Source organism: Electrona antarctica (assembly GCF_951216825.1).
Source record: "Electrona antarctica genome assembly, chromosome: 20".
NCBI classification, from domain to species: domain Eukaryota; kingdom Metazoa; phylum Chordata; class Actinopteri; order Myctophiformes; family Myctophidae; genus Electrona; species Electrona antarctica.
The window spans coordinates 17058006-17075931 of NC_136801.1; the positions used below are offsets into that span (position 1 = coordinate 17058006).

The following is a 17926-nucleotide window of genomic DNA, read 5'->3' on the forward strand; positions in this document are numbered from 1 at the left end:
TGCGTGCTGGCCCACATGAATCGGCGGCGACTTGATTACGTTTCACAGCCGTCTCTCCAGGTTAGTTGTATATCCTGTATCCGTGTGCTCCGTAACCCGTGACCGCACCATCGGCGTTTGCTCAGACTGGCTCCGCTCCAAACATAATAAGCACATTTGGTTAGGAAAAGGAGGGAGGGGGAGAGAGAGAGAGAGAGAGAGCGAGAGGGGGGACGGACATGGAATCACGCAGCCATACACACTCACATTACACAAACTTCACTCGCTAACACGTTTATGAACAGCCAATTAACTAAGCAATCGCCACTGTGTAAACTCAGTGGCAGCTAAATGAGAGAGCAGAACTAATTTGCAAATGATAGTACAGCGCTGGATCACAAAAAACAGCTTTGTAAAACAAACCTGCCACTTCTTTCAACCCGAAAAAACACACAAAACAAACATACAAAATAAAATCCAAACCCTCGTTTTGCCTCAGGCCAGAGAGTCGATTCTTTAAAACCCTGTGTGTTTAGACACAGGAAATTAATTCTGGACTAATTTGATTAACAGAGGCAGTCTATTGTTACTCCATCCCTTCATCTCTCTCTCTCTCTCTCTCTCTCTCTTTCTCTCTCTCTCTCTCTCTCTCTATCACCCTGGCCTGGACCTAAGACAGTTTAACCGTCCCCTTGGTGATATTGGAGCCAGAAGACGTGTCAACGAGGATCCACCCTCTAAGGCAGTGTGGCATAGAGCCAGCCATAAATCTCAGACAGGTTTAACAGAAAAGGTTAAAAGTGCCATAGAAATCTGGGATTAAAAAGGATCTGTGCAAATGTATACAGAGACATTCAAGGAGCACAAAGGGGGCGTAGGGCCGAGGTTTGGGTGGAGTGGTGATACAGTAACAGGATCCAGCAAAGTACTGTATTCTCCCCATGGCCCTGGAGCGTCAACACACAGCGGAGACAGAGCGAGGCAGGGATACACACACACACACACACACACACACACACACACACACACACACACACACACACACACACACACACACACACACACACACACACACACACACACACACACACAGTGTGTCTGTCATCACCAGCGAGAGGCAGTCTGCCCAGGTACAGTTTTGCCTCAAGGCACCACAGTGACACCGGCTCATCAGATTACTGTCTGTCTCGCGTTTCAACGCCGTCACCCAGCAATCCGAACCACGACAAGTGAACCGCTTAGCACGAGACGGCACACAGTTCAGGAGTCAAATAGGCACTGGTCGCTGACCGACTGGCTGGCTCTGAGAGGAAACTACTGGCCTCATAGTGAGTGATTTCTGAAGCATTAGGCCTAATCATGCCTTCTGCAAGAGCGCTCTGTAACAGCACAGCGACCAAAAGCACAGCAACCCCCATGATATCATGCCACAAAGACGAGAAGCAAAGACATTCCAAAACCATATGGCTGAGGAAAGACATTCCTTTTGTCGTATGTAGAGAGCAGACTCAATATCCAATAATCCAATAATAAATCCACGGCCGCTAGATGGCGCGGTTTCACGCGCAATGCGCATGAGGACAGCAGAGGGGAGAAGAGAGAGCAGAGAGGGCTGTCTACTCACTTGCACTCGCGGTCCTCCAGATCAAAATGCGGGTTGAAGTTGATTAGGATCCGCTGGTGAGGCCCAGGCGCTGTTATCACCCACACGCATCTCTGTGAGGGGAAATATGACACCGGGTAGCCAGGCGACGTGAGGTAGTTTGCGTTTGTGATTCTGATGTTGTCTCCACATTTGTCTGCGGGAAAGAGAGAGAAAGGGAAAGCCCTCAGTTAGGAGATGGATGATGAGGCTCATATGAGGCTATACTCTGGGCTAAATAATGACTTTTTCGCCTGTATACCCGTGCCGTGTTGCTGCTGTGTTTTAGTCAGAGCGCCAACACAAACCGCCCGCTGCAGGTCCACGTGTCCAACAGAAAATATCTTCCAATATTACAAGTTACAACATGATAAATTGATAACGTCCAATTTTCCACATGTGTGCACTAAAAACTCGGGTTCTTTGTCTGTCACCTCAAATAGGCTAGCCGACTGAGCAGAACATATTATGAGAGATTAATATAGGCAGGGTGAGACGGTGAGTCCAAAAGTCGTAAAATAGCCAAGTGTCTGGCCTGCCTGTCCTGTCCTAATCCCATGACTCTGGACTTTTATGATTAGGCTAATTATATCTCCGAGTTTATGGAGTTAACTTTGTAGTAGTAGGCCTATAGCTATAGGCTACATATTCTACAGCAACAAAACTCCCGGCCTATAATTTTCACTGGCTAATAATCACAAGGTTTTGGAGCCTATAGGCCTATAAAGGATTAAGGATTTCAAAAGAAAAACACATTTAAAAGGAAAGACATTTGAGCCTTTTCTTTGCATCAATAGCCTATTAATCTATAAAGAAAAATAAAACACAAAGAACAAGTTCGCCAGTAGCCTATAGAGGCTATATAAAACATATAGGCTATAGGGAAAACACAAGCATGGGAAAGAAACTGTAAGTTTTCTTGGCCACTGGAGGACAGTTAACTGCCTCATAAAGAAGAGAAAATGACCCAAATTATGCAAAGGTGTATAGAGTGCACAAGCATGAAAGCTGAAAAATGGTGTCAATTAAATAGTTTTTCGTTTGCTGAGACCGCAAGCGGATTATTATTAGCCTATGGTCTATAATGTTGTTTCTCAGACTACCCGTTAAAGATTTTGTTTTAATGAACAAAGCTACCGATTCCCCCCAAAATGACATTAATCTTCATTTGTGCGCCTGGTCATGCTTTCTGATTAAAGCACACCATCTGCCGGGCTAGCCTTGTACGCAAAGTACTTCCAATTCAAATAAATTGGTCAATTAAGTGCATTGAGATTACTTTTTCTTATATGAATGAGCTCGTTTCACGGATAGTGGAAACGAAACTACTTTTGTAAGAATGCCATCATCCGCGCAAGGAACGGGGATGTACAGACATGCAGAAGACAGTCCGTTATGAACTCTTTCATAACACAAACAGAAGTCTCGGCAAAAAAATTGCAAAAATCAATCAATAATAAGGGTTGCAGAATGGAAATGTGTGTGTGTATGTGTGTGTGTATATATATATATATATATATATATATATATATATATATATATATATATATATATATATATATATATATATATATGCTTGCTATAGTTGTTCCTCTTGACTCTTACCGTTAGCTCTGGCAACGAAGAAGATTCCCATTAAAAGGATAAAAACTAATCCACAATGCATCCTTGTTTTGTAACAAAAATAAAAATTACGAGGGGGAAACGAAATAAAAATCCTCAAAGTTTTTTTTTCTTCCTTCTTCTTCCTGTTAGTTTGGCAGCTTTTGTTCCTTCTTGTGTCTATAACTATAACCTCGGCGTCCGGCTAAACAACAAACATAAAGCAGAAGTGTGTCAGCTGGAATTGGGTCTGAAAATGCGTCTCAAGTCGTCGCTTGTATCCTGTCATTCAGCTCCTGTTTCCCCTCTCCAGTAGTTGCGTTGCCATATCCTCCCAAAGAAGTCCTTCCACAAAAATATAAATAAATAATAAAATAGGCCTCCGTTCTTATTCCGTTTAGTGATGACCAGGCAGCCAGAGGTAATCCTTTGCTGTAAATGGAAAGGAGACAGATTGGTTATTATTCAATAAATGGGCGCAGATTGGATCATTCGTCTTTATATGTGCCGGCAATGCTGCTCCCTTTTGCCCATTACAAAAGCTGACAAGCCAACATCTGGCGAGTATAACTGACTGGCATTGCCCTTAACACGGGCTTTAAGGCAAGGAGAGATACACCCCCAAACTGCGACCACTTTGCTTCTATAGGCCGTGCAGTCTGTACTCTGTAGCTAGCCTACACTGCTGCTTGGCTCTGTGGAGCTGGAATCTCACACAGGAGTTTGCTGATTGGCTTGATGTCAAATATCCAACCCAACCTATATGGGGAGACTTGAATTCATGAGTGGAGCGGCCGGGTCTCACTGCCTGCAGCGTCCACTGGAACGGGCACTCACTCACTCACACTCACAGCAGCACTCGCTTCTCTCTCTCGCTCTGCCTGCTGTCCTCGCTCAGTCTCACCTACGGTATTTCTAGCACCCCTCTCTCTCTCTCCTTATCACGTTTGTAGGTTCTCTCTCTCTCTCTCTCTGATATTTATAATCTCATTCGTTTCGTCTACACTGTCTGACACCCATACCTGGCTCTCTCTCCCTCTCTCTCCATATGGGTCTGATATAATGAAATGACACAGGTCGACATCTCATCTGACACTCCATGTGAAATGTGCGCTTGTGCCAACCGAACCTAACGCCTAGCTCTCAAATGTTATACCAAAATGTTTCACCTTTATTTCACGTTCGGTTCAAGAGCAATAATTGATCGAATGGACCCACCCAAAGAAACATACAGATATGAATTAAGTAGTAGACCTAAATTAAATCAAGGGCCTGAGATGCTGCTCATAATAGAGTTATTTTTCCTCCGTTATAGCCTAACATCTGGCATGATCTGTGTTTCTGTCTTCTTTTATGTCAATAGCTATACCCAGATATTCCGATTGTTAAAGCCTGGCGTCGCAGCAGTGTAGGCTAAATGCCACTCAGACAATTTGGTGAAATCAATAAAAAGTGTATTCATAGTATTGGATAGTTGTTCGACCAAGACCCTTCTGCCCCGGTGGGTCACCCACGGCACAAAGGGACAGGAGGAGCACGGGCTATTATGTGTCAATAATTTACACATCACATTCGCCTGAGTGCATATTAAACGAACCCAATGTAATATAAAGACGTTCAATTTATAAAGCCTATATTGTCCAGGTTGCAGTATAGCTATAGAGTTAGGGGTATTTATTTAACGAAGGCATCATATATTGCTTTCGGAAAATCAGAAGCAAACGTCAGTGAGTCAAATGCATTTAAAAGGCTACACCAACATATCATAATTTCTGTGCGCACAAAATGCAGCATTGATCCCTTCAGCCCACGCACAACAAACTGCAATGATCACCTGCGTCTTGGCGACTCACAGTCACAAAGCCATCCAGGCTGTGAGTGAAGCGCTCTCCAACATTATGCGTGTTCGTTCATATATCCAATAGTGTGTTAGAAATTCACTATAGCTACTGGGGTTTTTCCAGCGCCTATAAAGGTCAGTATCCAGGTATCCCCCTCCTCACGCCGGGGCAACTGGTCGCACAGTCCGGTAAGGCGGCACCGGCTCCTCGCACCGCCGAATGCCCCCAAACTGGCTCTTGTTCTCCGCGTACAGACTGATCCGCTCTCCGCTTATCTCGTCTCTCTCGCTCGCTATTGTCGCCAGTGAGAGAGAACCGACCGTGGCTTATTAAAAATATATATATATAAAAATAAAAATAACAAATCAGGCGTTGATAAAATAGTCAACTCCCAAAAGGTCGAAAGGATCAAACGGAAAACAAAAGTCCTCGACCGATTTGTAGAAGTTTCATTCCCTGGGTTAAATTCTCTCCGCTCCGCGCGTCACCGCTCTCTGCTGCTCCGGTGATGGAAATGCGGGACTCGAGTCTCCGGCGGCGCTGACTCGATCAGTCACACGCCCCTTTACCAGGGGGTTGCCTCTGCAATCGAGATGCACACACACATTCTAGCCTAGCTCTGCCTGCTGCCCGGACCGCACTGTCTCACTCACTGACAGCAGAGAGAGAGAGAGTACGTGTGTGTGTGTGTGTGTGTGTGTGTGTGTGTGTGTGTGTGTGCGCGCGCGCGCGCGCGCGTGCGTGTAAGTGTGTATTTGTGTGTGTACTGTAGCCTTTATTAGGAATGGGAAAGTTAACATTAGAGACAGCGGGCTTAAGTGCAGACATCCACTGTGTGTCTCTCTCTCTCTGTAGGCTACGTTTGGCTAAAAGCCATCTTGTATCAGCTCGTTTGTTATTCTAATATAGCCGAACTTATACAGTTTTATCTCTATGTTCCTGTATTAGCTAAATGGACTACACCCCCTCCCTCGAGTCCCTCCCCCAATCGATGACATTTCGCCTAGCTTCAAATGTGGTTCGACTCGACTTGGATAGATCATAATTGTGGGGACTGGCGACCCAAGGTGCCCGTGAGTCCGCGTTCATATTAGCAAGTTCAATAGTAGAATTGAGATTCTTGTCAATGAACTGTAGCCTAGCTATAGGATATGCTATGTCATGTATTATTTTAAAAGCAACGTGCACATCATGCCACCTTTTCTTTATTCAAACACATCAAACCCCATGCACCACATGCAGTTAAAAAATACACAGGAAGTGGAAGAATGGGATCCTATATATATGACCGCCACAGGTGACAGTGGGGGAACCAGTAAACCTTGGAGACAGCGCCTCGTTGGAGGGTCGTCTGAACTGGCAGAGACATCATTGATGGTTTATCAGATTGCAGAGTGCATGCGGCCACACTCCGATAGGCTGCAGACTGCACTCTTAACAGAAGCTCGTTTGTACTGAGCTTGACCACATCACCCCCAGGGCTCGAAGGTCCCGTCCCGTGTTGAGGACTTGAGGAGCGCTCTCTATCCGCCCTGTAGGGGGGTGTCTGAGCCGTGCAGCAAGCAACCCAGACAGAGCTCAAGTCTGCCTGCCTCACCCCGTGTCCTTCCTTTATGCATTAGACAGAGAGGTCTGTGATTTCAAACAAGTTCAACCTCACGGATTGGACATTGCTCTCCTCTGGACGATCTTATCACTGTTAAGTGATGTAAGTAATATTTATTTTTTACAGACATTGAACAGTATAGAATAATGTTACTGCTGATGCTATATGCATGCATAATAAATGATTGCTATGATTACTATACCAATACTACTAATATTAACAATAAGACATTTCCAAATAATACATAGGCCTAGCTAGGCTACTAATTATTATGATGAGTATGATTATGTTTATTATTATTATTATTATTATTACAATTTACAAATGATTGTAATAAACATTCATGTGGCAAAACCGCAAGCTGGTATACCATATTTAAGTTTTTGCTGCATATGGCAATTGAGATTTGAATTGAACTGTTGAGAACAACGTGAGATATGCTTTGCACATGTCTATTCAGGAGGCTCAGGGTCTCAAGGTGCAACGAGTTGACCCTTTTTCACAAGTGCTTACGACACAATGGAACATTATAAGACAGTCAACGATCACAGCACATTCATGTCTCACTCGCACGCACACACTCCACACACACACACACACACACACACACACACACACACACACACACACACACACACACACACACACACACACACACACACACACACACACACACACACACACACACACACACACACACACACACACACAGAAAGAGGGGGGGGGGGGGGGGGGCAGAAAGAGAGATAGAGAGGATTGAGCGATTTTTTCTTATTCCAGCTCTAGTAATTCTGTCTTGCTGATAACACATACGTTCTAGTGGTGGTACTGGGCATCTCTATCAAAGGCGGCTCTCTTAACTAGCCTTGCGTGTCTGCAGGATAACACATGGAACAATGGCTCAGAGTCATTTCATAAGGGTGCCTGTCTGCCTTCTACCATATCTAAAATGAGGGGGGGATTGTGAAGGAACAAAGAAAGAGCCATTTAAAGGATTTGCTTCTTCGTATATCCCCCCTAATCTTTAATACATTCCTGAAGAATAATTAGCTCCTGCACAAAAGCCGACATTTTATGTCTTCCGTGAGCAGTCTGCTTTGATTTCATTAGCCGTGGCCTTTGTTCACCAGTCAGAGACAGCCAGAGAGAAAGCTCATGATGCGTTAAAACTTTGTGTGCGTGCGTGCGTGTGTGTGTGTGTGTGTGTTTGGGGGGGAGCCGCAACATTACATTCACTGCAGGGTGCATTCATCAACAAAGCTGGTCCACAGAGAAATCTTCACTGGTAAGGGAAATGAAGGCAGCTACCCTGACCCAGCCAACCCTCAGGGAATATGGCGGGCTACCCATCACCCAACCCATCCAGCGGTCTACCATCACCCAACCCATCCAGAGGTCTTGTCAGTCTTCCGAATGCAGCTGCACAATAAAAGGCCTGAGATTTCCATCGGTGCCCCCAAATGACTGGGTGCAGGATGCCAGTCCTGATGTCATATCAACCAGAGTATATCATATTATGGCATGCTGAGCCCAAACAACCAGGCACTGGCCTCGCTTACTGCTGTCACATGGGCCATTAAGTCCCCCGGGGATTTAGAAAATAAAAGTCCCCGTCAGAGAGACGTTTGGTTTGACACGAGCCACACCACTATCCACATTGGACCTCTCCCTTTTTTAAAACCAGCCAATGTCACTGACTGCGTCGTGGCCATGACCGCAGCAAGGCATGTACATATAGGCTACAGGGTTTTCCCTCAAAAATTCAATATTAGACTGATTTGGCATTTATCCTTACCAGCAGGAACATTTAAATGCATGTTCCCATTCCACTGCATTACCGAGTGGATTTGAGGTGGAGACCATGAACTTTTTAAAAGGACCTCGTTACCTACTAATCAGCATGTGTTCCAGTTCCATTACTCCCCCCAACCCACCCACCCCACGACCAGGCCACTGTAAAAAAGCGCTCTTTGGTTCCTGACTGAGTGAAGTTATTGTGAGTGTGAATGGGAGCCGGTGCTGTATGGCTCTGATTACACAGTAAAGAGGTCGCTGTGCCTGGGTCTACACATACTGTCACAGCCTTGCTGGTAATTATTGGACTAAGAATCTTTCACGCAGCCTGAACACACGTGCTGCCGCCAAAGCACACTTTTAGAAAGCCAGAAGAAATGGAAGAAAAAATTCCGGGCCTGATGGTTCAGAGAAATGCCGAATGTGCATGTTCGTGTGTGTGCGTGTGTGCGTGCATGCGTTAAATGTGTGAATGAGAAGTTGGGGAGGTAGACAGTGATGGAAGAAGTACTCAAATGTTTTAAAATCGGCATCAAAATGTACTCATTATGCAGAAGGTCCCGTTTTACAAGTTTTCAAATGTATAAAATGTATAAAAATGCTATTGTGATCTGTTGTGAGCTTGTATACTTATGAGTAAATGTAGTTTAGTAGTTTACTTTCCACCACTGGAGGTACAGAGAAAGACTACAAGTGCACAGTCAAATCATCTGTGTCAGTCACGGAGGGTGTGAAAATCGACTCTTATACGGATCCATATTGAAATTGCGACAGTGTATTTCAAGGTGTGTGAGACTCTCGCAGATGTTTTCATATCTACTCCACAGAAGTACAAGGTGGGAACAAAGAGGATCCCTGAATATGCACCCAACCACTGAATCCCTATAGTGTGTGTGTGTGTGTGTGTGTGTGTGTGTGTGTGTGTGTGTGTGTGTGTGTGTGTGTGTGTGTGTGTGTGTGTGTGTGTGTGTGCGCACATGTGGGGGGGGGGCTGAGTTAGATCAAGGCCCTGCAGGGATCACAACAAAAGCCAGCATCTCCCCTTCGAGGCCTTTGAGCGAGGTGAAACTCAGTGCGAACGGAATCAGCCAAGGACTGAATAAAGTACACGTGAAGTCAGGGGGACGATATGGTAATGCAGAGAGTGTGGGCCCGCCGTTCTTTCTGGCACTTTGGTGTGTGTGTGTGTGTGTGTGTGTGTGTGTGTGTGTGTGTGTGTGTGTGTGTGTGTGTGTGTGTGTGTGTGTGTGTGTGTGTGTGTGTGTGTGTGTGTGTGTGTGTGTGTGTGTGTGTGTGTGTGTGTGTGTGTGTGTGTGTGTGCGCGCGTGTAATCCTCATTCATAGAAATCAGAAGAGAAACATCGAGGAGGAGAAAAGGGGCGGAAGGAGGAAGCAGAACAAAAACAGAGAAAGGAAAAGAGATTCCTTTAAAAAAACAAAAACAGCCTCTGTTAGAAGGAGAAACATTTTACGGTGACGCTCAGTGAGGCGGAGAGGAGGTGGTATATGAATAAATATGCATAATGTTTGCCGGGAAGTATTGAGAGTTTCTCAGGGGTAGAAGGAGGGCGCGAGTGATAGCTCCTGAATTAATAATGAGGCAGGCTGCTGCTGGAGTGTGTACGTGTGTCTTTCTGTGCGTGTCCTGGTCTGTGTGTGTGTGTGTGTGCGTGCATGACAGCATGACAAAAAATTGTGTCTCACACACACACACACACACACACACACACACACACACACACACACACACACACACACACACACACACACACCACAAATCCAGCCCACTCTCGCAGCACTCTAATTTCACATCAACACGGACAGAAATTGCCACATCCTCAATACCTAATCAAGCGGTCATTTTTCGGAGGCACGGAGAACAGCTACTGGTCTCCATTTCTTAATTGCATTTCTGGAGACACAGCGGGACAGCCCACTGGCAAATTCACATGTTTTTTCTTTTTCTTTATTATTTATTTATTTCATGTTTTTAGTAAAAAAAAGAAGAAAAAAAAGAAAATAATCTCCAACAGGTTTACCATTTTATTCTCCCTCACATTGAGATGATAGAATATTGCACACGGCTCATCATCAAACGCATTGGGGAGAAGCCCCAGAGACCAGGGCTGAAGGAGAGGGGAGAGGGGGGAGCAGGGGGTGGTGCTGGATCAGTCAGGGAGGGACCGCTATGTAGGTCAATGAAGAATCGCATGGGGGATATTGCCTCCTCAGCTTGCAGCCCCGGGAAAGTTGATTTGATTTCCGTTGAATCCATCCGACTTGAATTATGAGAGATTACCCTCCCTTAAAAATCACCTTGGTGACCGGCGAGGGAGAAATCCGCGCGGGGCCTCACCATAATATTTATACTCGCTTCGCTGTCCCACATCATCAAAGGCAAGGAGGCAGGAGCCATGATGGTGGCCCAGAAATATCTCCTGCCCCACAGGGCTGTGACAGACAGGGGGGCTGCATGTGCCCTCCTCGCGGGACTGCAGCATCACGACTTAATCCGCTTTCCCTGTGAGATCAAAAACAGTGACCGGCGAAATGGACACCCTCCATTACACCCCCCTCGACACCCCTCCCACCTCCAACCATTCTTTGTTTGCTCAATAATTACCACAACAGGTGGCAAAGGGGAAAGCTATAGCCACCCCTCTAGCCTTCCCAACCTCACAGGAGGAGGTGTGTTGTGTGTGTGTGTGTGTGTGTGTGTGTGTGTGTGTGTGTGTGTGTGTGTGTGTGTGTGTGTGTGTGTGTGTGTGTGCGCGTGAGTGCGTGTGCACGACTGTGCGTGCATGTGTGTGTGCACGTGTGCGCAGGGTTTGTGTAGGGGTGAGCGGGTGGGGTGTGGCGAGGGGGGGGTCATCTCTAGAGGCACAGCGAAATGGAGACTGAAACATCAGCACAGTGAGCACAATGCCCAGTGTCCCTGTAATTAAGCACAGGAAGTCCCAACAATGCCGGCCAGCCCTGTGATAGTGAAGATTAGCCCAAACAGTGAGAGGGCTACTGTGGAAGATGAGACGCTAGCCATTGTTGAGGGGAGTAGGGCTATAGGGACTGGGAGACACCACTAGACTGTGTGTGTGTGGGGAGCTATATTTGTGTGTGCGCGATAATGTGCACGTGTTCTTGCAGGTATTGCGACATACAGTATTGCCTTTTACCTAAACCTTTACCTATAAGTATACCAATAAAGTTTGTGGCTTTGCACATTTGCTAACCGTTTAACCACCTAAACCCCAGCATCGTTAGTGTGGGTAAAGCTTTTGCAGAAAATAGTAGATTGATAAGCTCACAACATGCCACGTTTAGGGTTGGGAACCTTTAGGATTTGAATGATTCCGGTTCCTTAATGATTCCCCCTTAACGGTCCGATTCTTTAACGGTTCCCTTTAACTATTCCTATAGGGGGTTCCAAATGGATCCTTACAGGACTAACTCTGAGAGAGTACAAATGGAACCAAATGGACCATTTGGCTCCATTTGTACACTCTCAGAGTGAAATTAAGGCGAGACAAAATCATGATTTTATTTTATTTTTCATTTTTTGCTATTTTGCTTCCTAAACATGTTTTCTTTCAAAGTAAAGCAAAATAAACATTCAAAACACAGATTTAGATGTTTATTTTAGTAGTTTATTTTAGCCAATGACAGCTTGTTTTGCTGGGTGAAAATCCACCCTCTCAATTTTCATGATTGGTTGTTGGTACAAAGGAAGTGACCATATTTGGATCAAACCACAGTCATATATGGCATTATATGTTGTTGCCAAGGTTTGGATGAGATATTTTGTCTCAAAATAGTGGCTTCAAATAAAATGTTTTGGAATTTTACAATACAATTCTTTGAAGGCCGTTTACTCAAAATGAGTTTTCCTCATACCTGGGACAAAGAATCTCCACTTCAGTTGCACTCACATACACCAAACTTTCCAGTCTTATTCATAACTATATTCTGCAGATATTTACAGATGGGTTTGTTGATATATCATTCACAGCCTGATTTACATCACATTTTATACCTAAAAACATGCCTTGACACTATTTTCTGATTTGTGGAGTCATAATTAGAGATATCTAAAATCCCTTCTGTAATTTTCTTTGTCTCTAATATGTCAACAAAATGAAACAATCATTTTGAACCTGGCTTTATCCGATCTTCAGATTTATCGTCCCGAAATGTATGCAACTTGTAATACAAAATATCTTAGTTTTAATATAAGTAATCAACTGGAGAAGTTTCATTGTGATAGCTATTAGTTAACTTTTTTTTCCCTATTCACCTACCATGTCTCGCCTTAAAACGTTTGAGAACCACTGGTAGTAATCGTATAGCAGACACATCGGACAAAAAAAACAGTTCCAGAAACGGTTCCAAATACGATGGAACGATGGTTCTTCAATCTCGGAACCGTGTCTGAAAAAGAACCGTTTCTGGGTCCCAACCCTAGTCACGTTGCCAGTTGCGACGCGTTGTGATCTTTTCGATAGGCTATTTCCAGCGAAAGCTTACCCCACAAAAACGGAAAATACATTAGCACAGAGCCCTGAGGGACTACCATGCAGGGTTTAAGTGGTTAAAAGGTTATTTTTCCCCCCTTGTCATGCAGGTAAACACTGACATGCGCATCACATCCTATATGACAGCTCCGGATGATTCACTCAGCGCACTGTTTACTGACAGGAGAGTGGCGGGATGGGTGGGGGGGGGAGCACAGAGGCCGGAGCTCCGTGCACAGATAAGCCCCCGTGTGATTACACTGAAGTTTGCCAGAGGAAGCGGGGGAGTTTCACAACGTTATCAGCTGAGCTGAATGCACTTTCCACTGCAGACTGACTTTCCACACAAGGCCAAAGATGAAGCCACGGTGGAAGGAGGAGGTTGTTGTTGTTTTGAATGAATTCCTGGAGTTATGATACGTTTCCTATGTGAATCACTCAGAGTCATATATAGACTGTATTTCTCAGCCCACACTGATGGGCTTATGATGCTCTCGACTTCACGATTCACAAAAGACAAAATTGTATTCCGCTATATGTAGTCAGCCGGATAGAACGTATGCAGACTACAACCCCGGTTCGAGACTTGTGTTGTATTGTCTTTCCCCTGTCTCTGCCCTCTGTTTCCTATATCACCACTGTTGTCTTAATAAAGCAGAAAACACAGTAACTCCCTAAAATGAACACAAAAATAAACAATCTCAATAGTTCATCCTTGCATGATTTGTGGAATTTCGTAATAGAGCAAACACGCTAGGAGCTCCGCATTCGTGGAGGCCATTACCCGTGCCCTACTGCAGGGCGGGCATCGCTCCAGCTCTGTGACTCCCCTCAGCAAGCTTACACCAGACAGCAGACACCCCCCCCCCCCACACACACACACACACACACACACATCTGACCCCTGAAGTTCATTCTCTCTCCTCTCTGTCAATATGTGGAGTTGTTATCCTGGCCGCGTGCTGCCACCAGAGCAATGAGCAGCTCCATCTCACCGTGTCAGAGTGCACCCCTCAGAGAAATCAGCCCGTCCACTGAGACAAATAGAGACAGACAGGGGGTAAGAACCATGCAGGGAGAGAGGGATAGAGGGAGATGTGGGCAGAAGGAGGAAGGGAGAGAACCAGAGAGGAAAAAAGTAAGGCACAAAGAGAGGGAACAGAGAGGCTGCCTTGACAGAACTGAAATTAACTAAGGAGGGTGACCTCGAGAAATCAGCAGAGAGAGATAGAAAGAGAGAGCAACTGACAAGGACTGAAACGGAGAGACGAGAAGAGAGATATAAGAAGAGATAAACAGACAGAAGAGAGAGAACAAATAGAGATCTAATAGTGGGGCGCCACAACTCTCACCACGTTGGTGGCTCTAGAAAAGGGAAGGGGTGATATCTCAAAATAAACCAGCCCGGTCCCCAGTGAACGTCAACACTCCTGGCTGCGAGAGAGTCGGAGAAGCACATGTTTATTAGTCCAAGGTTCTACCAGATCAGATAGAGGTTACTAAGTAGCTTTAGTGTTCCCTTTCATTGGGATGTTTGCTATTTCTACACTTTGCCGAGCCATGTTGAATGTGGCTCACAGTGTAACTGGTAAGACAGCGAAAGAGAGGGGGGGGGGTTATAGAAAGTTTGAGTCATACGCACAACTAGAAAGACCATTTAGAAAGATATACAATACATTAGACAAACAGGAAGAGAGAGTAGTGCATACGTGTGTGTGTGTGTGTGTGTGTGTGTGTGTGTGTGTGTGTGTGTGTGTGTGTGTGTGTGTGTGTGTGTGTGTGAGTGTTATGTGAACAGATGCATAATAGAGTAATTCAGATATGTCCTGGGAGTAAACACATTTCCCCACCCTAGCCATTACAAGAGGCATGGGATTGGAACCTTGTGTGGCACAGAACTGTACTGTACTGTACTGTATGCCTGTATGTATGGATGGATAGACCTTGGGATGGTCTATTGAACTAGACTTTGTAAGAAGCCATTCATGTGGCACACACAGATGGACGGCCCTGGGCGGCGCATCTTCACAAATCACCAGTGGTGAAAAAAGTACTGAAATGTTTTGCTTAAATAAAAGTATCATCAATAGGCCTACTGCAATGCAGAACTCTGTTACAAGTAGAAGGTCCGGAATATATACAGAGCTTAAGTGGTTAATTTATGTTTAGTAATAACAATCTGAATGCAAAAAGCAAAACAAAAGTTTTCAAATAATTATAGTGGAGTAAAAAAGTGTAATATTTTCCTCAGAGATGTAGTGGAGTAGAAGTACAAGTATTGAAAAGTGGAAATACTCCACTAAAGTAAGTTGTACTTAAGTAGGCTACAGTACGTGAGTTCTGCACCACTTGCACCACTGCAAATCACAGAGCAAGATGAGGACAATGCAGCGCTTAAAAGATCGATTTAATTCTACTACGATTAAAAATGCAACTTTTCAGCATAATTCACTCAGGTTATTGAGATCTGGAGTAGAATTCTGAGCACATGCTTTAATTAAAAAATCAACTCAGTATAGTGAAATTTATGTGAAATAAAATCTGCCCAAGAAGAAAAGACCCTTGTGTGCCCCACATCAGGTCTGGAAAACTGCCTTTTGGAAAGGCAATTGGAAACGGAATGTTATGTATTTATGTGGATCAAATTAAACAGAAATTTGTATTTTGTTTAGTCTTTTGACATGAGGGATCATGTCATGATTGGAGAAAGGATTTGTTTGAAGAGAGAATACTCAGATTATTTATTCGTAGATAGGAAGTAATGAAGACTTGTTGAATGTTGCCTTTGCAGACTATCTAGATATCTGCCAAGTGTGGACTATTATATAAGAACTTATCCATGCAGTTCCAGTGTTTTTTTTTAATTAATATTAATTATGAAAACATGCATTTCCCGTCTGTGGGGTGACGTCCTTCCGACTCCCCACGCCTCCATATATGGTCATGCCTTATGACATCACGTGACATCATATGGGATGGATCTCCTTGATGTCATCAATATTAAGCCCATATATGGGAATGGTCATCAATATTGTCCAGCATCTGACCTCAAACCCTTAGATCTCTATATATGGAGCTGGAGGCCCGACAATTAAGGCCTGGCCCTACCTGGGCCCTCATCAAACCCTGTACACTCAAGACACTGCCCGTGCTGCCACCCTTAGATCTCCATATCCCAATCAACTAGTGTTAAACCTGTTGCGAAGTGTGTCCAATGTGACTATGTCAGGAACACACTCTTGCTTGCACGTATGCACACGCGTAAGCACACACTAGGCATTTGTGTGCTTACATGTGCGTAGTGTACATGCAAACATGGGTGTTACTCTTTTTAATTAGCCATAGGCACTCGTGAAATCATCCTGGTAGAGGAAGCCCGGACAAATTTGGAAGGCGGACAAAAGCGACAGCTCACCACACTTCTAGAAAGATTTTATGATTAATTATAAATTGTTTGATGAGAGGCTCCGTTATCCAAAGGCCAAATGGGATTGGACAGAGGAGGAGAACGACAGTGTTCACAGATCAGACATATGGTTGGGCGTAATCGCCACAAGGTCTGAGCCAACACAAACAACAACAAAACGTGTTGGCACAGCAACTCTACAAGACAAACAAACACGGTCACTTGGTCCCCACAAGGGACGTTCATTGTTATTCAGACCTTTGTAGTTTGCAGTCGCGGTTGGATGCCCAATCATCTTAAAGCATCTTTTTTGCTTTTTCTCCCCGATTTGGTCATTATGATACCATTGAGTCCTCTGGATGCAGGATGCACCACGGTGGATTCGAACACACAACCTCTCCGCGCGGTGTTGGGCACATACTTCATCACTGTGCCACTCAAGCGCCTATTATAGCTATTATTTTAAATAGAATTAACTCCAAGTGGTACTCGAAACACCAAACAATGAGCTATAACAGATTCAGACTGGCGTTGACCCGAAGCTGCTGCGTTTCAACAGTCACGGCGGCCGGCGGGTGGAGACTGAAATTGGGATGTCGTTGACCCCTGGTGACCCCATTTGTTTTAGCCTCCGGTGTCTGATGTAGCGATATACGCATCCGTCTGCGTTATCAGTCTGAGCCTGTCTCTGTGCTGCCGCCACCTCGAACAGTCTTACAATAGGCCCTCAAGGCAAACCCCCCGCGCACACAACACAAACACACACCACTGCAGTGATTTTTATCTGAGTAAAAGTAGTAAAATGTTCGCTATTCTGAATTCACTTGGCATGAAAATGTCCTTTTACCAAAAGTAAAAGTAAGTAAGTACCAAAAGTAAGACGTACTCATTATGCAGAAATGTCCCATTTTAAAATGTTCAACATTTTCAAAAATCTGGTGAAATTAACAAAAGATTTCGCTTTGCGACACGATGTGATCGTTTTTTTTCAAAATAGTATATATACATATATATATATATATAGGCCTGAAGTGGTTTAATGTATGTTTTGTAGTAATACTTTGTCAAATAAAAGTAAAAGTATAATATTTGCCTCATGAGTTGTAGTGGAGTAGCCTAGATGTAAAATTATCATTGGAAATACTAATAGGAACAGTAAGGTAAAAATACCTCAACATTGTACTTATGTACAGTACTTGAGTAAATGTACTTAGTTACTATCCAGCACTGACACAGACACGCACACATACACAATTGCACAAATGCATACGTGAACACACAAAGACTCACACAGGCAGGCACGCACTCGTGCGCCAGTTATCTTGCTCTGACACGCCAGTCATAATCAATGTCATGTCGGAGAGCGCGCTGCATATCCAACAACTCTCCAAATGAGGCCTGTAAAATGAAGTGTTCTTCTGGGCCTCATGGTTTTTTTGTCCCCCCCCCCCCTCTTTTTCCCATTAAACCGGGGCCATCATCCTGTCAAAGCCATAAGCCGAGGAAGTGTGCCTAAGCAGACATTTAATTTGTCTTGTTTTGTCATTA

At 44.5% G+C, this 17926-nt stretch overlaps 1 protein-coding gene across 3 annotated transcripts in view; it reads right to left on the bottom strand.

Moving 5' to 3' along the window:
- LOC306913479 (neuropilin-1a-like) overlaps positions 1-5568 on the bottom strand; it is an 83830-nt gene extending 78262 nt beyond the window's left edge. The window contains exons 1-3 of one of the 3 annotated variants that reach the window (XM_079490155.1): positions 5058-5568; positions 3227-3655; positions 1604-1778 (exon numbers count right to left, since the gene is read on the bottom strand). In XM_079490155.1, the coding sequence (XP_079346281.1) occupies positions 1604-1778; positions 3227-3287 (236 nt within the window). In that variant the 5' untranslated portion in view covers positions 3288-3655; positions 5058-5568. Of the gene's footprint in view, positions 1-1603; positions 1779-3226; positions 3866-4068; positions 4117-5057 lie in introns of those variants that run through there. The other 2 variants (XM_079490156.1, XM_079490157.1) reach the window with 2 other exon arrangements.
- Positions 5569-17926: the final 12358 nt, after the last annotated feature.